This window comes from Leucoraja erinacea, chromosome 3 (genome assembly GCF_028641065.1).
Source record: "Leucoraja erinacea ecotype New England chromosome 3, Leri_hhj_1, whole genome shotgun sequence".
Taxonomy (NCBI): Eukaryota; Metazoa; Chordata; class Chondrichthyes; order Rajiformes; family Rajidae; genus Leucoraja; species Leucoraja erinaceus.
Genome location: NC_073379.1, coordinates 90,630,928 through 90,647,980, shown reverse-complemented (window position 1 = coordinate 90,647,980; position 17,053 = coordinate 90,630,928). Strand labels below are relative to the sequence as shown.

The 17,053-nt window shown below is 44.5% G+C and overlaps 1 protein-coding gene across 2 annotated transcripts in view; it reads left to right on the top strand.

Annotated features, from left to right (window-relative positions):
• The window catches only part of LOC129695817 (aminopeptidase Q-like), a 137,146-nt gene that overhangs the window by 82,429 nt on the left and 37,664 nt on the right, over positions 1-17,053 (top strand). For both annotated transcript variants that reach the window (XM_055633165.1, XM_055633166.1), the window contains exons 4-6: positions 1,145-1,271; positions 10,851-11,002; positions 15,612-15,725. In XM_055633165.1, the coding sequence (XP_055489140.1) occupies positions 1,145-1,271; positions 10,851-11,002; positions 15,612-15,725 (393 nt within the window). The remainder of the gene's footprint in view (positions 1-1,144; positions 1,272-10,850; positions 11,003-15,611; positions 15,726-17,053) is intronic.

The window sequence follows — 17,053 nt, the reverse complement described above, 5'->3', positions numbered from 1 at the left end:
AACAGTGACCAAGAATTTTGTAGGTGACCTGTGCAAAGTTAGGGTGATCACAGTGGCACAGCGGTAGAGTTGCGGCCTTACAGTAATTCTGTGCCGGAGACCCGGGTTCAATCCTGACTACAGGTGCTGTCTGTATGGATTTGGTACATTCTCCCCGTGATCTGTGTGGGTTTTCTCCGAGATCCTCGGTTTCCTCCCACACTCCAAAGATGTACAGGTTTGTAGGTTAATTGGCTTGTAAAAATGTAAAAATTGGCCTTAGTGGGTGCAGGATAGTGTTAATGTGCAGGGATCGCTGGTCAGCGCGGACTCGGTGGGCTGAAGGGCCTGTTTCCGCACTCTATCTCTAAACAAAGTTGTAACAGCAGCTTTACCACTCATTGGGATCCCCGTACATGCTTTCTACCTTTGTCTCAGTTAGCCCACGTAGCTCTTTGTGCTGTGAGAATGTTGTTGATTGAAGAAAAAGACCAAAATGTTCTTGAGGGCCGATGTCAATACAGAGAAATTACAGTTGTCTCAGAGTATTTTTTATTGGGAAACAATTAAAAAATGGGGACGATCAGATAGATGTTATTAAAATTATGAACTGGATGGGATTTGTAGGGTGAACAAATTTTCTCCTGTGGGAGAAATGACAACAAAGAACCTTAAGATGTGGCTCTTAAAATTCCAACTGATGAGGGAAAGCTTATCTTGCCTAGTGAATTGCTAAAGCACACTCCCATGGAAAGTGATTGTGGCAAATAGCTATCAAAAGGATTTTAAAAAATGTTCAAAATTGTGATCAACCAGATGGAATAGTAACAATCTTGCATGAACTTCCCAACAGATTAGCTGGATACAAGAAACTTTTTCTTCACACACGCTACCTGACATTTTTCCCGTATTTTAATAACTTTGCTTTTCAGAAACCCAGGGATTTCCTAAATATTTTCTAGCTGTGCATTAGGTACCTTGTAATAATGTAGGAAATTTCAGAAGAGTAAGTTTGAAGAGTTACTTTAAAACACTGTATGTAAAGAACTGTAATTCAAGGGCACAGAATTACATCAAATAGAACAGAGAAGGTACTGCTGAATTCGAACATGCACCCTAAAGTTTGTCAAAGTTTGTTATTAAATTGTGTATTTAATGTTTGCAGATTCGCGTTTGGGCAGATAAAGAAGCCATATCAAAAGGTGAAGCTCAATATGCAATAAATGTATTGGGGCCAATTCTCTCATTCTTTGAGGAATATTTTAACGTGAGTTATCCATTATCCAAACTAGGTAAGTCATCTTTTTGCACACATTAATCCAAGGTTGTATTCCAAGATTTAGTGTAAGGTCAGCATAATATTTGAGTCATTTTACTTTCCAATCTCATTTATATTAAACATCACCTTCACTTTAAACGGGCAGGGATAACATCAGCTCATAAAAGGGATTTGTTGGGTAGCTACAGGGGGTATTTTTCACAGACTGCCTTGGAATAGTGTTTAATTTGTGCAAATCTCTGTTAAATCTGTGGAAGGACCAATTTATTGCAGCAGGCTGCTTATTTTCTATTGAATATAGACAATGCACGAACCTGAATAAAGAAGCTATTGAATATCACCAGATAATTACTTTCACCCAACATAGGCTCAAAATGCCGGAGTACCTCAGCGGGTCAGACAGTTCCTGTGGAGAAAAATAATAGATTACTCCAGCATTTTGTGTCTCTCTTCGGCGTAAATGAGCATCTGCAGTTCCTTCCTATACGTAGTCACTTTCACCTTCTTGTTTCAAATCACTGCTTGTGAATTTAAATTCAACAATAGGATGTGAGGACATTACGTTCAAAAAATCTTTCAATTTGCAGGATAATTATTATCGTGTGCGGACGTGGCGCCGACGGACAAGCGGCCGAAGCAAAGAAGTCGAAGAACTGAATGGAAACGAGGCCGAAACGCCAATAAACCGAAAGATTACGAAGACGAAACACCTACTAACTAAAAGGATGGGAGGCCTAAATGCAAACTAACCGAAAGGGCGGGACGCCTAAAAGACAACGAACCGAAAAGCTGCGTCGCCTAAAAGCAAACTTACCGAATATCCGCTCTGTAGAAACGCCACTTACCCGAAAGGCAGCGTCGCCTACAGGGCAAAGGACCGACTGCCGCTCAACAGAAACGTCCAATAACGGACATGATTTTGCCGGGGGGCGGGACTTGTCAGCGATTGGTCCAGACCCCCGTGTCCATCACATCACTGTGAACGCATGAACATTGTCCCAAACCTCCGCTCCACCCGACCCGCAGCCCGTGGAGGGTGGCCGTGGGAGAGTGGGGGCTGTCCCGAGCGATGCACACCTTCGGCCGCATTCAACTTGGTGCTTGGGGTCAGATTGCCCAGTCACCTATGGCTTGTGTGGGAAAATGAACCCCACGCTCCCGTCTCCCCCTTCTCTCTCCCCTCTTCGCTCTCTCCCCACTTTATCTCCCTTCTCTTTCTCCCTTCTCTCTCCCCTCTTCTATCTCCTCCTCTCTCTCCCCTCTTCTCTTTCTCCTCCTCTCTCTCCACTGTTCTCTCCTCCCCTCTTTCTCCCTCCTTTCTCTCTCTCCCTCCTTTCTCTCGCTCCTCCATCTCTCTCTCTACCTTCTCTCCCCCCTCCCTCTCTCCCTTCTCTCTCTCCTCTCTCTCCCCCTTCTCACTCTCCTCTGTCTCCACCCGGAGGGGCGTCCCTCAGTCACTGACCGTGATGTACCACCATCGGACCCCAACCTCCACACCAGGGTGATTGCCCCCCTTTGACCCTCGGACCCCGACACCCACACCGGTCACGGGGTCAGACGTTTATTTATTACCGTCTTGGTGTTTGAGGAACGCACCCAAGCTCCCATGCACAAAACAGACAACATCTCTGGAGAGAAGGAATGGGTGACGTTCGTGCCGAGACCATTCTTCAGAGTGCGTCTTGACCCAAAACGCCACCCATTCCTTCTGTCCAGAGATGCTGCCTAGTGAGGCTGCTGTCACACAGTGACCCAGCCAGTGAGACTGCCTCCACACAGTGGCAGAGCTGGTGAGACTGCCTCCACACAGTGGCAGAGCTGGTGAGATCGCTGTCACACAGTGACCCAGACGGTGAGGCTGCTGTCACACAGTGACCCAGCCAGTGAGACTGCTGTCACACAGTGACCCAGCCGGTCAGGCTGCTGTCACACAGTGACCCAGCTGGTGAGACCGCTGTCACACAGTGACCCAGCCAGTCAGACTGCTGTCACACAGTGACCCAGCCAGTGAGACCGCTGTCACACAGTGACCCAGACGGTGAGGCTGCTGTCACAAAGTGACCCAGCCGGTGAGAATGCTGTCACACAGTGACCCAGCCGGTGGGATAATGTTCATGCCTTCACAGTGATGTGATGGACTCGGGGGTCTGGACCAATCGCTGACAATTCCCGCCCCCCGGCAACGTCATGTCCATTATTGGTCGTTTCTGTTGAGCGGCAGCCGGTCCTTTGGCCTATAGGCGCCGCCGCCTTTTGGGTAGGTGGCGTTTCGACAGAGCGGCCATTCGGTAAGCTTTCTTTTAGGCGACGCAGCTTTTCGGTTCGTTGGCTTTTACATGCCTCACCCTTTTGGTTAGTTTGCATTTAGGCGTCCCATCATTTCGGTTATTAGGCGTTTCGTCTTCGGACTCTTTTGGTTTATTGGTGTTTCGGCCTCGTTTCCATTCGGTTCTTTGGCTTTGACTTCTTTGCTTTGGCTTCTTGTCTGTCGGCGCCACATCTGGGTACCAATTAATATACCTGTAAATGATCAAACCTAACTTGCTGGATGGCTGTGAAAAGCCATCTAGTTCAGTAATGTGATGGACATATATATGCATTGTTACTCTCGCCCATTGTGGATAATTTTGAATTTGGGCAGCAATGCAAATTGCCTGTAAGTGAGTTAACCATTTATCACATCTCCCAGTTCTTTTGGTGGGTCAGTTTCTCTCTTCCACCTTGTCTAATAAACTCCTTAATTATGAGAATGTTGCCAGGGCTACAGGGCCTGAGCTATAGGGAGAGGTTGAGTAGGCTGGGTCTCTATACTCTGGAGTGCAGGTGGATGAGGGGTGATTTATAAAGGTGTATAAGATCATGAGAGGAATAGATCGGGTAGATGCACAGAGTCTTTTGCCCAGAGTATGTGAATCGAGGATCAGAGGACATACAGTGTCCTCCATAATGTTTGGGACAAAGACCCACCATTATTTATTTAATTAGAAAAAAATCACATGTAGTTTAAGTGCACATGGTCAGATTTAATTAAAGGGTGTTTTTATACATTTTGGTTTCACCATGTAGGAATTACAGCTGTCTTTATACATAGTCATTGTCCAGGAGGCCTGACTGACGTTGCAGAGGCCTCTGCAGTCCGTCTTTTTTTTTATTTTTTGTCCCGTTGAATATATAGTTTGTTATGGTTTTTATATTGTTTTTAGCTGTGTATATGTGGGGTGCGGGGTGGGGCAGGGGGAAACTTTTAAATCTCTTTCCTGTACGGGTGACCTGACATCTTCCCTGTTGGGTCTCCGTTGTCATTGGGGCCTTGCACCGTGGAGCGGCCTCCAACCGGAACGACCTGGGGGCTCCAGTCACGGAGCCTGCGGACTTACCATCATGGGGCTGGCCAGCTTCAGAGCGTAGAGAGAGGTGGTGGCTCGCTGCTGCGGCCCGACTCCGGAGCTCGTAGTCTCCAGCCGCAGGTCCGGTGGACTGTGACATCGGGAGCTCGCGGGTCCCTGGTGGGAGACCGCTTTTTCGGAGCTCCCGCAATGGCAACTTCTCCCGTCCGAGTTGCGGGGTTGAAGGTGACGCGGAGCGGGGCCTTGATTCGCCCGGCGTGGCTTTAACGGCCGCGGGACTTCCTATCGCCCGCCGGGAGCTTCAACGTTAAGACCCAGAGCGGGGCCTTACATCGCCTGGCGTGGCCTTAACAGCCGCGGGACTTGCCATCACCCGCCGGAGGGCTTTAACATCGGGAGAAGAATGCAACATAGTGGAGAGACAAGACTTTGCCTTCCATCACAGTGATGAGGAGATTCACTGTGATGGAAATGTTTGTTTCTACCTGTGTCCATTGTTTTCCATTACCTTGTTGTAAATTGTGTTGTTTGTGTAATTCATGAGGCCCTAGTGTATTTTCCCCTAGTCCCATCTACCTGCACTGTTTATTCCTTTCCCATGTATACCTATCTTGGTTCTTTTTCTTGTTGTATGACTGCAGAAAGAGAGCCAAATTTTGTTTTTCTATCACCTTTGAACATTGCTGTTACAGCACGGAAAATGTCAAAGGCCATCTCGGCCCTACAAGTCCGTTTGCCGAGTTTACATAGAAACATATTTAGGTGCCCCCGGCCCTAGCCTCCCATTCTATGATCCTGCACTCAGACCCGTACCTGCCTTCTCTCCAACCCCCTGATTCTAACTTCTCCCATCCACAACTACCCTACCAAAGATACCACTCTCTGTGTGAAAAAAGTTTTTCTCGGGGATAAAGCTGTTGTCCTGGGGGACACTTCCTGGCTGTCAGAATTTTGTAAGTTTCTATAAGTTGGAAAAACCAAGTTGCTCAGGTGGAATGTTTGAATCTGCCTCTTCTATGGCATGCAGGTAGACCAGAGAATACTCCAGCTCTTACAACTGCAGCTCCCTGCCCTATAAAATCTTTTGCCTCCATACCATTCGTCTTTCCTGCTGCACCTGCATGCCTACCTTTGGAAAGGTTCGCTGCATTGCTCGTTTAATAAATTTTATCATGAAATGGACTAAAGGAAGACCTCCACAGTGTTGACAAAAGTGAATGTCAAAGATTCCGGTAGCAGCGGCCTCTGCATCCGCGTTTTTATCAGTACTGAAAAACAAGAATAACCCGACCTCTGTTTGAGACATCAGCCAAACCTTAGGTTTACCAAAATAAACTGTTTGGAACATCATTAAGAAAGAAAGAGAGCGACCGGGACTCAGGGTTCCATAGAAGCGAGGACCCCGAACCCGTAACTGACTCACCGTTGTCGTTCGCGGAGTGTTGGTTATTTATTGTATGGGGTTTGTGTGGGGTGGGGGGTGGGGTGGGGAGGGGGGGGGGAAACTGGCCGAATCCGGATCGTCGTTGAGGCCGCAACGAGCTGCTGCTGATGGAAGAGACCGGGGACTGGTGAGTTTACTAACGGCTCCCTGGGGGGAGACCCGCAAAGGGACTGGCAATGGCCGCGGACTCCGAGCGCACACCGGAAGAATGGCGTCGCCATCAGTTGTGCAGTGGACAGAGAAGTTTTTCTCCATCACAGCTATAAATGTTAAATGTAATTATGTTGTGTCTGGGGTCTATTTGTGTGTAATGTATGGCTGCAGAAACGGCATTTCGTTTGGACCTCCAGGGGTCCAAATGACAATTAAATTGACTCTTGACTCTTGACTCTTGACTCTTGACTCTTGTCTCTTGACTCTTGAAACACTCTTCAGGAATCAGGTGTGGATTTGTCAATAACCACTATCTGCAGAAGACTTCATGAACAGAAATACAGAGGCTACACCGCAAGGTGCAAACCACTGGTTAGCCGTAAAAATAGGATGGCCAGGTTATAGTTTGCCAAGAAGTACTTAAAAGAGCAACCACTGTTCTGGAAAAATGTCTTGTGAACAGATGAGATGAAGATTAACTTATATCAGAGTGATGGCAAGAGCAAAGTATGGAGGAGAGAAGGAACTGCCCAAGATCTAAAGCATACCACCTCCTCTGTGAAACACGATGGTAGGGGTGTTATGGCCTGGGCATGTATGGCTGCTGAAGGTACTAGCTAACTTATCTTCATTGATTATACAACTGCTGGTGGTAGTAGCATAATGAATTATGAAGTGTATAGACACATCTTATGTGCTCGTTAAAACAAATGCCTCAAAACTCATTGGCCGGCAGTTCATATACAGGAAGATAATAATCCCAAACACCCAAAATGTTGCCTATTTCCTTCACTCATAGATGCTGCTGCACCCGCTAAGTTTCACCAGCATTTTTATCTACCCATAATCCCAAACATACTGCTAAAAACAAAGGATTTTTTCAAAGCTAAAAAGTGGTCAGTTCTTGAGTGGCCAAGTCAATCACTCGATGTGAACCTATTTGAGCATGCCTTTTTTATGCAGAAGAGAAAACTGAAGGGGACTAGAAACATAGAAACGTAGAAAATAGGTGCTGGAGTAGGCCATTCGGCTCTTCGAGCCTGCACCGCCATTCAATATGATCATGGCTGATCATCCAACTCAGTATCCTGTACCTGGCTTCTCTCCATACCCCCTGATCCCTTTAGCCACAAGGGCCACATCTAACTCCCTCTTAAATATAGCTAATGAACTGGCCTCAACTACCTTCTGTGGCAGAGAGTTCCAGAGATTCACCACTCTGTGTGAAAAATGTTTTTCTCATCTCGGTCCTAAGGGATTTCCCCTTTATCCTTAAACTGTGATCCCTTGTCCTGGACTTCCCCAACATCGGGAACAATCTTCGTGCATCTAGCCTGCCCAACCCCTTAAGAATTTTGTAAGTTTCTATAAGATCCCCCCTCAATCTTCTAAATTCTAGTGAGTACAAGCCGAGTCTATCCAGTCTTTCTTCATATGACTAGCCCCCATAAACAAGCATAAGCTAAATATGGCTGCAATACATGTCTGGCAGAGCATCACCAGGGAAGGCATGCAGCAACTGGTGATGTCCATGTATCGCAGACTTCAATCACTATTGCATGCTTACTTTAATTTAAATGACATTGCTGTGCCCCAAACATTATGGTGCCCTGGATTGGGGGGATTATGTATAAACATTGCTGTAATTTCTCAATGGTGAAACTAAAATATATAAAAATGGCTTTTAATATAATTTGGTAATGTGCAATTTAACCACGTGATTTTTTTTTCTATCACAAACCATAAATTGTGGAGTACAGAGGCAAATAAATAATTGATGGGTCTTTGTGCCAAACATTATGGAGGGAACTGTAGGTTTAAGGCAAAGGAGAAAATATTTAGTAGGAATCTGAGGGATAATATTTTCACACAAAGGGTGGTGAGTGTATGGAACAAGCTATCAGGGGAGGTAGTTGAAGAATGGACTATCCCAACATTTAAAAAACAGTTAGAAAGATACATGGATTGGACAGGTATTCGAGAGATATGCACCAAATGCAGGCAGGTGGGACTAGTGTTGCTGCGACATGTTCTGGGACAAATCTAGTGGCTGTTTGAAGTTAATTGTTTGGCAAATGGTTTGCTGCTGATTTAGACTATTTACTGGAACAACCAGAACAAAGGTGATGGAGGTGCTGGTGGAAAGCAGGCAAGGAACTGAAAGGGAGGGGAGTGAGCTGAACATAATTGTTGAATTGATCACTTCTCCTTTTTCTATTTTGTACCCGATTAAAATTCCTGGATCAAGTTAACCTTTTGCCAGCTGTCTGTTACAATATATAATGTTTAGACAACAATTATCTGAACACAACCAACCCAATGTCTAAAATAAACTGCAGATGCTGTTAGTTCATGCACTAACCTGAATGGTGGTAGGTTTTGCCCGATAATCACTTTTGCCCATTTCCTTCAAATCCCTATGAATATAAATTTAACAATAGAGAATTAGAAAATTACATTCACTAAATCTTGCAATTTGCAGGGTAATGCCTGAAAATGAACTAGAGTTCATGTTTGAAGTCGAGGATCCTTTGTCAGAATTGGAAACAAGAGAAAACAAGTTAAGGGCCTGTCCCACTTACGTGTCCTTGGCACGCAAATTACGTGACCTCGTGGTCACATTGAGGCGCACGGGCATCGTATGGCCGCGTGGGACCTGTCCCACTGAGAAGCGCGGAGGGGTATGTAGTTGTGCACGACATCGCGCGTGTCTCTGAAATTTTTGTAGTGAACTAAATCTTTGCGCACCAACGGCCTGTCACGTAACTGACGGCCAAAGGGGGACAGGCCCAAGTCCCTGGCGCGACGCAACGTCTCACCTCCAACAGCAGCAGAAACAGGCAAAGGATCGCTGAGCTCGGTCTGGGGCTCACGGCCGTTGCGGTCCGGATCCGCCCCCACTTCTACTCCTAGAGCGGGGCCAAGAAAATTGAAGGTAGACACAAAATGCTGGAGCAACTCAGCAGGACCGGCAGCATCTCTGGAAAGAAGCAATGGATGATGTTTCGGGTCGAGACCCTTCTTTTCAGACTGAAGAACAGTCCTTGACACAAAACATCATCCATTGCTTCTCTGCAGAGATGCTGCCAGTCCCATTGAGTTACTCCAGCTTTGTGTCCATCTTCAAATGACGTCACACGCTCCAGACGGCTATGTATACGCATGAAATCGCACACGACCTTCGCAGGACCGTCGCGTAATTTGCGTGCCAAGGACACGTATGTGGGACAGGCCCTTTAGTTTTATGTTGCAATGAGGCTGGAGGGGAGGAGGGTGGAGGTGTATGGATATGTCAAAAGGAATATTTGTTATAAGATGATGCCAGGAATTCTGTGTGGATAAATTGGGGCGTCACATTAGCACAACAGTAGAGTTGCTGTCTTAGCACCAGAGACCCGTGTTTGATCCTGACAATGGGTGCCGTCTGTACAGTTTGTATGTTCTCCCCGTGACCATGTGGGTTTTTCTGGGTGCTCCGGTTTCCTTCCACACTCCAATGATGTACAGGTTAGTAGGTTAATTTGCTTCGGTAAGTTGTAAAAATTGTCACCAGTGCGTGTGGGTTGGTGTATCGTGTGATTACTGTTTGGTGCGTGTGGGTTGGTGTATAGGGTGATTGCTGTTTGATGCCGACTTGGTGGGCTGAAACACCCGTTTCCATGCTGTATCTCTGAACTCTGAATTGATGAAATCATCTGACTGAAAGTTTAAGGGCCTGTCCCACTTGGGTGACCTAATTGGTGAGTTCTGGCGAGTTCTTGCGAGTTTGCCCTCGACATACTCGCAGCATGGTCGTCAAGAGGTCATAGGAGGTCTTCATAACTCTCCTTCATGCTTGAGAATGGTCTCAGCATACTCGAGGCCTCAGCTAGGTCGCTGCTTTTTTTCAATATGATAAAAAATGCCCGCAAGTAAAAAAAGGTCGCCATGGAAATAATCAATACTTTTCTTACTCATACGCTTAGTCGTAGTTGGTCGCCATGTTACTCGTAGTTAGTCGTAGATGGTCTTCATCATAGTCGAGGGGAGGTCAAAAGAGATCGAAGGAGATCTGCAACCACAGACCTTGCCTGACCAGCTAAATGTTTTCAGGATTTTCTGTTTTTATTCCAAATCCAAATATGTTCAGTGCAAACCTAATTTACAAAAGGGACCCAAGCAGACTTTGGTGCCCTTCACATGAACGTATGCTGCTATTCAACCATGTCTTTTTGTGCATTTACCAAGATATTAGTAAACCAGATGTTCAATTTGGCATGTGCCAATCAACTGCATTGTTTTTGTGAGGTGTCAATTAGTTTAGTTTAGAGATACGGCACGGAAACAGACCCTTCGGCCCACCGAATCCGCGCTGACCAGCGATCCCCACACATTAACACAATCCTACACACACTAGGGACAAATTACAATTATATTAAACCAATTAACGGACAAACCTGTACGTCTTTGGAATGTGGGGGGAAACCTGAGCACCTGGAGATAATCCAGAGGTCACGGGGAGAACGTACAAACCTCCTAGACAAGTACCCGTAATCAGGAACAAACCCAGATTTCTGACGCTGTAATGCAACAATTCTGTGTCACCATGCCGCCCTTTTATGACATGACGTTTTTACTGTAACTGACTTATTCAGTCTTTTTATTTTAGATGTTGTAGCACTACCTGAGTTTGAATCGGATGCAATGGAAAATTGGGGTCTGATGACTTTCAGAAAGGATACGCTGCTTCATCACCCGAATGGATCGATTGAAGATATGTATCACATATCGAAAGTTATTGCACATGAGCTGGCACACCAGGCATGTTTACATAATCTTTTCACAACTTAGCTACTGCACTTATTTCTGTTAGGAATTTGGGATAATGCGCTGCTTCATATGTTGTGGTTTGATCATTTTAAGTCGTAATTTGAATGAAACCATTCCGATGATTAAACATGGGTTTGAAGAAACTGCCTTATGTACACAGGTTTGTACGATGGTCTTTCACAAAACTCTGAAGTAGGGAAATAATTGCTTCTCTAAAATCTTGCATTGAGTTGTTTGGGATTGTTAAGGGCCTGTCCCACTTAGGCGACTTTTTAGGCGAGTGTAGGAGACTGCGCTCGCCACGTGGTCGCCACATGTTCGCTGGTGGTCTCTGGTGAGTCTCCTTCATGGTCGCAAGGAGTTCCCCCATGTTGAAAAAATTTCTGCGACTAAAAACTGGTCGCCAGGGAGAAAATCGATAATCCTGTAGTCGTAGGTGCAGTTGGAATGGGGTCGCCATGTAGTTATAGGTAGTCGAGGTAGTCGTAGGTAGTTTTAGTTAATCACCTTTGCTGACCGGATATTTTCATTGGCTCATTGGGGGAAATGAAGGATAACGAAGGATAACCGACCGGTAATGTTAAATGTCCGCCAAACTTCACAGCTGTGTATCTCTGACTTATCAAATGATGTCTGGCTTCTTAAAAGAGTATCCACTCCATCTCCTGCCTCCCCCCCCCCCCCCCCCCCCCCCCCCTCCCCACCTTCCCCCTCTTTTAAAGGACTTACTGTACACTGTGCTAGTCGTCTTAAATTTCCTGTTCTTCGCGGTGTGTGTTTGTATCACCTTGGCTTTGCATCGTGTGAATTTCAGACTGTGCCTTCCCCCACTTTCCCTGGCCACTGCCTTTGCGATGTGTTTGTGTGTGTGTGTGTGTTCCACTCTGACAGTCGCCGTTCCAGTTCCCGGTTTTTCAGGCGAGTGCCACAAACTTGAGAGTTGCCAGCAGTCCGCTCAAAAATCGCTGAAGTGGCACAGGCCCTTTATGTTGTACAAACACTGAACTGGTTCTTGAGCTCCTCCACTGCTGAATGATGCTTTACTGATGTTTTACTGTTGTTTATCACTGAGCTTTTCCAAAAATAAAAATGTTATTCAGAATAAAAAATATAAACAAAACAAGAACTGTGCATAAAACTCGTCCGACATTCTCAGTGCCCATACATACATTGGAGTTTGTAAAATGTGTGCAGGATAGTTTTTTGCAGCAATACATAGAGGTACCTACTAGAGGAGGGGCAGTGCTGGACCTCCTGTTAGGAAATGAGACGGGACAGGTGGCGGAGGTATGCGTTGGGGAGCACTTCGGGTCCAGTGATCACAATACCATTAGTTTCAATATAATTGGTCAGAACTGGACCTAGGGTTGAAATATAATGAAGGATAACGAAGGATAACCGACCGGCAATGTTAAATGTCCGCCAAAAATCTTCACAGCTTTGTATCTCTGAGCATCAAATGCTTTACGATGTCTGGCTTCTGAGCTTTTCCAAAAGAGTATCCACTCCGTCTCCCAAGAACTCCGACCCCCCCCCCCCCCCCCTACTAGAGGAGGGGCAGTGCTGGACCTCCTGTTAGGAAAAGACTTTCAAAGTCATATAATTATGGAGAGGGACAAAACTGGACCTAGGGTTGAGATTTTTGATTGGAGAAAGGCTAACTTTGATGAGATGCGAGATGATTTAAAAGGAGTGAACTGGGACATTTTGTTTTATGGGAAAGATGTAGAAGAGAAATGGAGGACATTTAAAGGGAAATTTTTATGAGTACAGAATCTTTATGTTCCTGTTCGGTTGAAAGGAAACAGTAAAAATTGGAAAGAGCCCTGGTTTTCAAGGGAAATTGGACATCAAAGATGGAGATCTACAATAATTATAGGCAGCATGAAGTAAATGAGGTGCTTGTGGAGTATAAGGAATGTAAAAAGAATCTTAAGAAAGAAATTAGAAAAGCTAAAAGAAGATATGAGGTTGCTTTGGCAAGTAAGGTGAAAGTAATTCCAAAGGGTTTCTACAGCTACATTAATAGCAAAAGGATAACGAGGGATAAAATTGGAGAGACAGAGTGGGCAGCTATATGCAGAGCCAAAAGAGATGGGGGAGATATTGAACAATTTCTTTTCTTCAGTATTCACCAAGGAGAAGGATATTGAATTATGTGAGGTAAGGGAAACGAGTAGAGTAGCTATGGATACTATGAGTTTCAAAGTAAAAGAGGTACTGACACTTTTGAAAAATATAAAAGTGGATAAGTCTCCAGGTCCTGACAGGATATTCCCTAGGACATTGAGGGAAGTTAGTGTAGAAATAGCCGGGGCTATGACAGAAATATTTCAAATGTCATTAGAAACGGGAATAGTCCCCGAGGATTGGCGTACTGCGCATGTTGTTCCATTGTTTAAAAAGGGTTCTAAGAGTAAACCTAGCAATTATAGACCTGTTAGTTTGACTTCAGTTGTGGGCAAATTAATGGAAAAGATACATAGAGATAATATATATAAGCATCTGGATAAACAGGGTCTGATTAGGAACAGTCAACATGGATTTGTGCCTGGAAGGTCATGTTTGACTAATCTTCTTGAATTTTTTGAAGAGGTTACTAGGGAAATTGACGAGGGTAAAGCAGTGGATGTTGTCTATATAGACTTTAGTAAGGCCGTTGACAAGGTTCCTCATGGAAGGTTGGTTAAGAAGGTTAAACTGTTGGGTATAAATGCAGGAATAGCAAGATGGATTCAACAGTGGCTGAATGGGAGAAGCCAGAGGGTAATGGTGGATGGCTGTTTGTCGGGTTGGAGGCAGGTGACTAGTGGGGTGCCTCAGGGATCTGTGTTGGGTCCTTTGTTGTTTGTCATGTACATCAATGATCTGGATGAAGGGGTGGTAAATTGGATTAGTAAGTATGCAGATGATACCAAGATAGGGGGTGTTGTGGATAATGAAGAGGATTTCCAAAGTCTACAGAGTGATTTAGACCATTTGGAAAAATGGGCTGAAAGATGGCAGATGGAGTTTAATGCTGATAAATGTGAGGTGCTACACCTTGGCAGGACAAATCAAAATAGGACGTACATGGTAAATGGTAGGGCATTGAAGAATGCAGGTGAACAGAGGGATCTGGGAATAACCGTGCATAGTTTCTTGAAGGTGGAATCTCATATAGATAGGGTGGTAAAGAAAGCTTTTGGTATGCTAGCTTTTATAAATCAGAGCATTGAGTATAGAAGCTGGGATGTAATGTTAAAATTGTACAAGGCATTGGTGAGACCAAATCTGGAGTATGGTGTACAATTTTGGTCGCCCAATTATAGGAAGGATGTCAACAAAATAGAGAGAGTACAGAGGAGATTTACTAGAATGTTGCCTGGGTTTCAACAACTATGTTACAGAGATAGGTTGAATAAGTTAGGTCTTTATTCTGTGGAACGCAGAAGGTTAAGGGGGGACTTGATAGAGGTCTTTAAAATGATGAGAGGGATAGACAGAGTTGATGTGGACAAGCTTTTCCCTTTGAGAATAGGGAAGATTCAAACAAGAGGACATGACTTCAGAATTAAGGGACAGAAGTTTAGGGGGGTGACATGAGGGGGAACTTCTTTACTCAGAGAGTGGTAGCTGTGTGGAATGAGCTTCCAGTGGAAGTGGTGGCGGCAGGTTCGTTGGTATCATTTAAAAATAAATTGGATAGGCATATGGATGAGAAGAGAATGGAGGGTTATGGTATGAGTGCAGGCAGGTGGGACTAAGGGAAAAAAAAGTTGTTCGGCACGGACTTGTAGGGCCGAGATGGCCTGTTTCCGTGCTGTAATTGTTATATGGTTATATGGTTATACATACATTCATTAGCATTGTATTTGGGAGTTTTCACAGAACTATCAGGCACCCTTGCTACTCATGTGGCCCCCTGGGGTGATATCCCTTCCCTCATTTGTGGGTATCTCCAGCAGACTCTGCCCCACAACATGCAGCTGCAGAAGGACCCTAGACTGTGGTCCTCCTCGACTAAGCCTTACTTACCTTGTACCTTGGAATACAATACAATACAATACAAAAGTGCTGAACAACAAGGAGACAAGGTTGACAAATTGACAAACAGTGGTGGGTATGGTAAATAAAATCATGAGGAGCATCGATAAGGTGAAAAGACACAGTCTCTGCTAAAGTTCGAGGGTGCAGGCAAGGTAAATGAGTAGAGATTTAAAAGAGACCTGAGGGGCAACGTTTACATTCAGAGGGTGGAGGGAACAAACTGCTAGAGGGGGTTGGAGAGGCTTGGCCTCAGCAAGTGGTGCAATACCACACAGTGCCAGGGACCTGAGTTTGGTCCTGATATTGGATGCTGTATGTGTGGAATTTACTAGGTCATCCTCTGACTGTGTAAGTTTCCTCTGGGTGCTCTGATATGCCGCAGTCTAATTGGTCATCGTAAAGAGATATTGCCCCAAATGTGCATTGACTAGAAAGTGCGATAACTCTGAACTTGTGTGAATAACAGATCAATGGTGAACGAAGCCAGGGTGGGATGAAGAGTCCATTTCAAACTATTTTTGTTGACCTGGTTATGCTAAAACACATTAAAATATTTATCTTTTCTTTGAAGTGGTTCGGAAACCTGGTTACTATGTACTGGTGGAATGATCTGTGGCTCAATGAAGGACTTGCAAGCTACTTTGAATTCATAGGGGCTTCTGTTGTGTTCCCATCAGCAGCACGCGTAAGCAAATCCATTTTTTCTAATAAAGTAATCAAAGTTTGGCTATTGGTCTCTTGGACAATCTGCTTACTGTATCATTAATACTTTGTGCATGAACCTGATGAGTTAATGAGGTATCATGGTTGTGTCAATATCTCAATCTACAGGAGATTTTCTAGCAGGGAGAATAAACATGAATTTATATAGCAATCTTCACATCCTCAACATGTCATGAAGCCTCCACAGGCACTGATCAACTCGAGATGTTAATTGCTGGTTTGTAGCATGTGATTGCTAAATCATTATCACAAAGTCTCAAAAACAGAACGATAATTATTGTTAGGTAATAGAAAAATAAATGTTGAAGGCAAAATTGTGATCATATTTTGACAAGTGTATTGTTATTGTTGGAAGGGCATAGAATGCATGTGACTACCCAAGGCAGGCGGAATTATGATGGGGTGAATTCATGAAGTGGCTTGAAATAGAAAAAAAATATTTTAAGAAGAACACATTGAGGCAGCAACTGACAGATGGAATAAACAGGAAACACTGGACATTCGCAACAGTTCATGCAGTATCTGTGGAGAGAAGTGTTTGGTTGATCCAGTCCCGAGAAAGCTCATCAACCTAAAACAGTTGGTCATTTTCTTCCTTCAAAGGTGTTCCTGCCTAACTTGCATTTGCAGTATTTTCGGTTTTATTTCAGATTTCCAGCATTTGCAGTGTTTTGCTTCTGTCCAGTGGAGATTTGATGCATAATAAGGTCAGTTGTACATGCAAGGTTTGAAAAGTTGATAGGAGAAGCCCAACTTTGTCAAGTAATTTGTAGTATTTTATAAAAATGTAGTCATTAAGTAATGTTTTGGTAGCATTGCAAAGGTTTCAATTTGATGGAATGGAGGGAGATGGCTTTAATAATGGAGCGAATGCAGGAAGGGAATAAAATCTTCCAGATTCCTTGCTGCAACTCACTTCAGATGGCAGAGAAGGACATTGATGGAATCAAGAGGAAAAACTGAAGGAACTTTTATTTCATCCAAATCTTGAAATCAGCAAGGCAGCTTGAGAGAAAGCTAATGGATTTTGGATTGTTAGAGTATGCGGCAAGTGAAAATGGCAGCCTGATATCAGATTTTGTCATCTTTGGAGGAAAAGTCTACATGAAGAAGAAACAGCCAAGGGTTTCCTCTCCAAGAGTCCACCCAAGGCAATTAAACAGAAAGAGGAGCAGAGCATGGTCCCAGAGTGTGCCAAACATTCATAGCCATGATTTGAACTTTCCATTGATTAACGTTAATGAGCAGAAAATTGTAGCTTGCAATTGGGCAGCACAGTGGTGAATCACA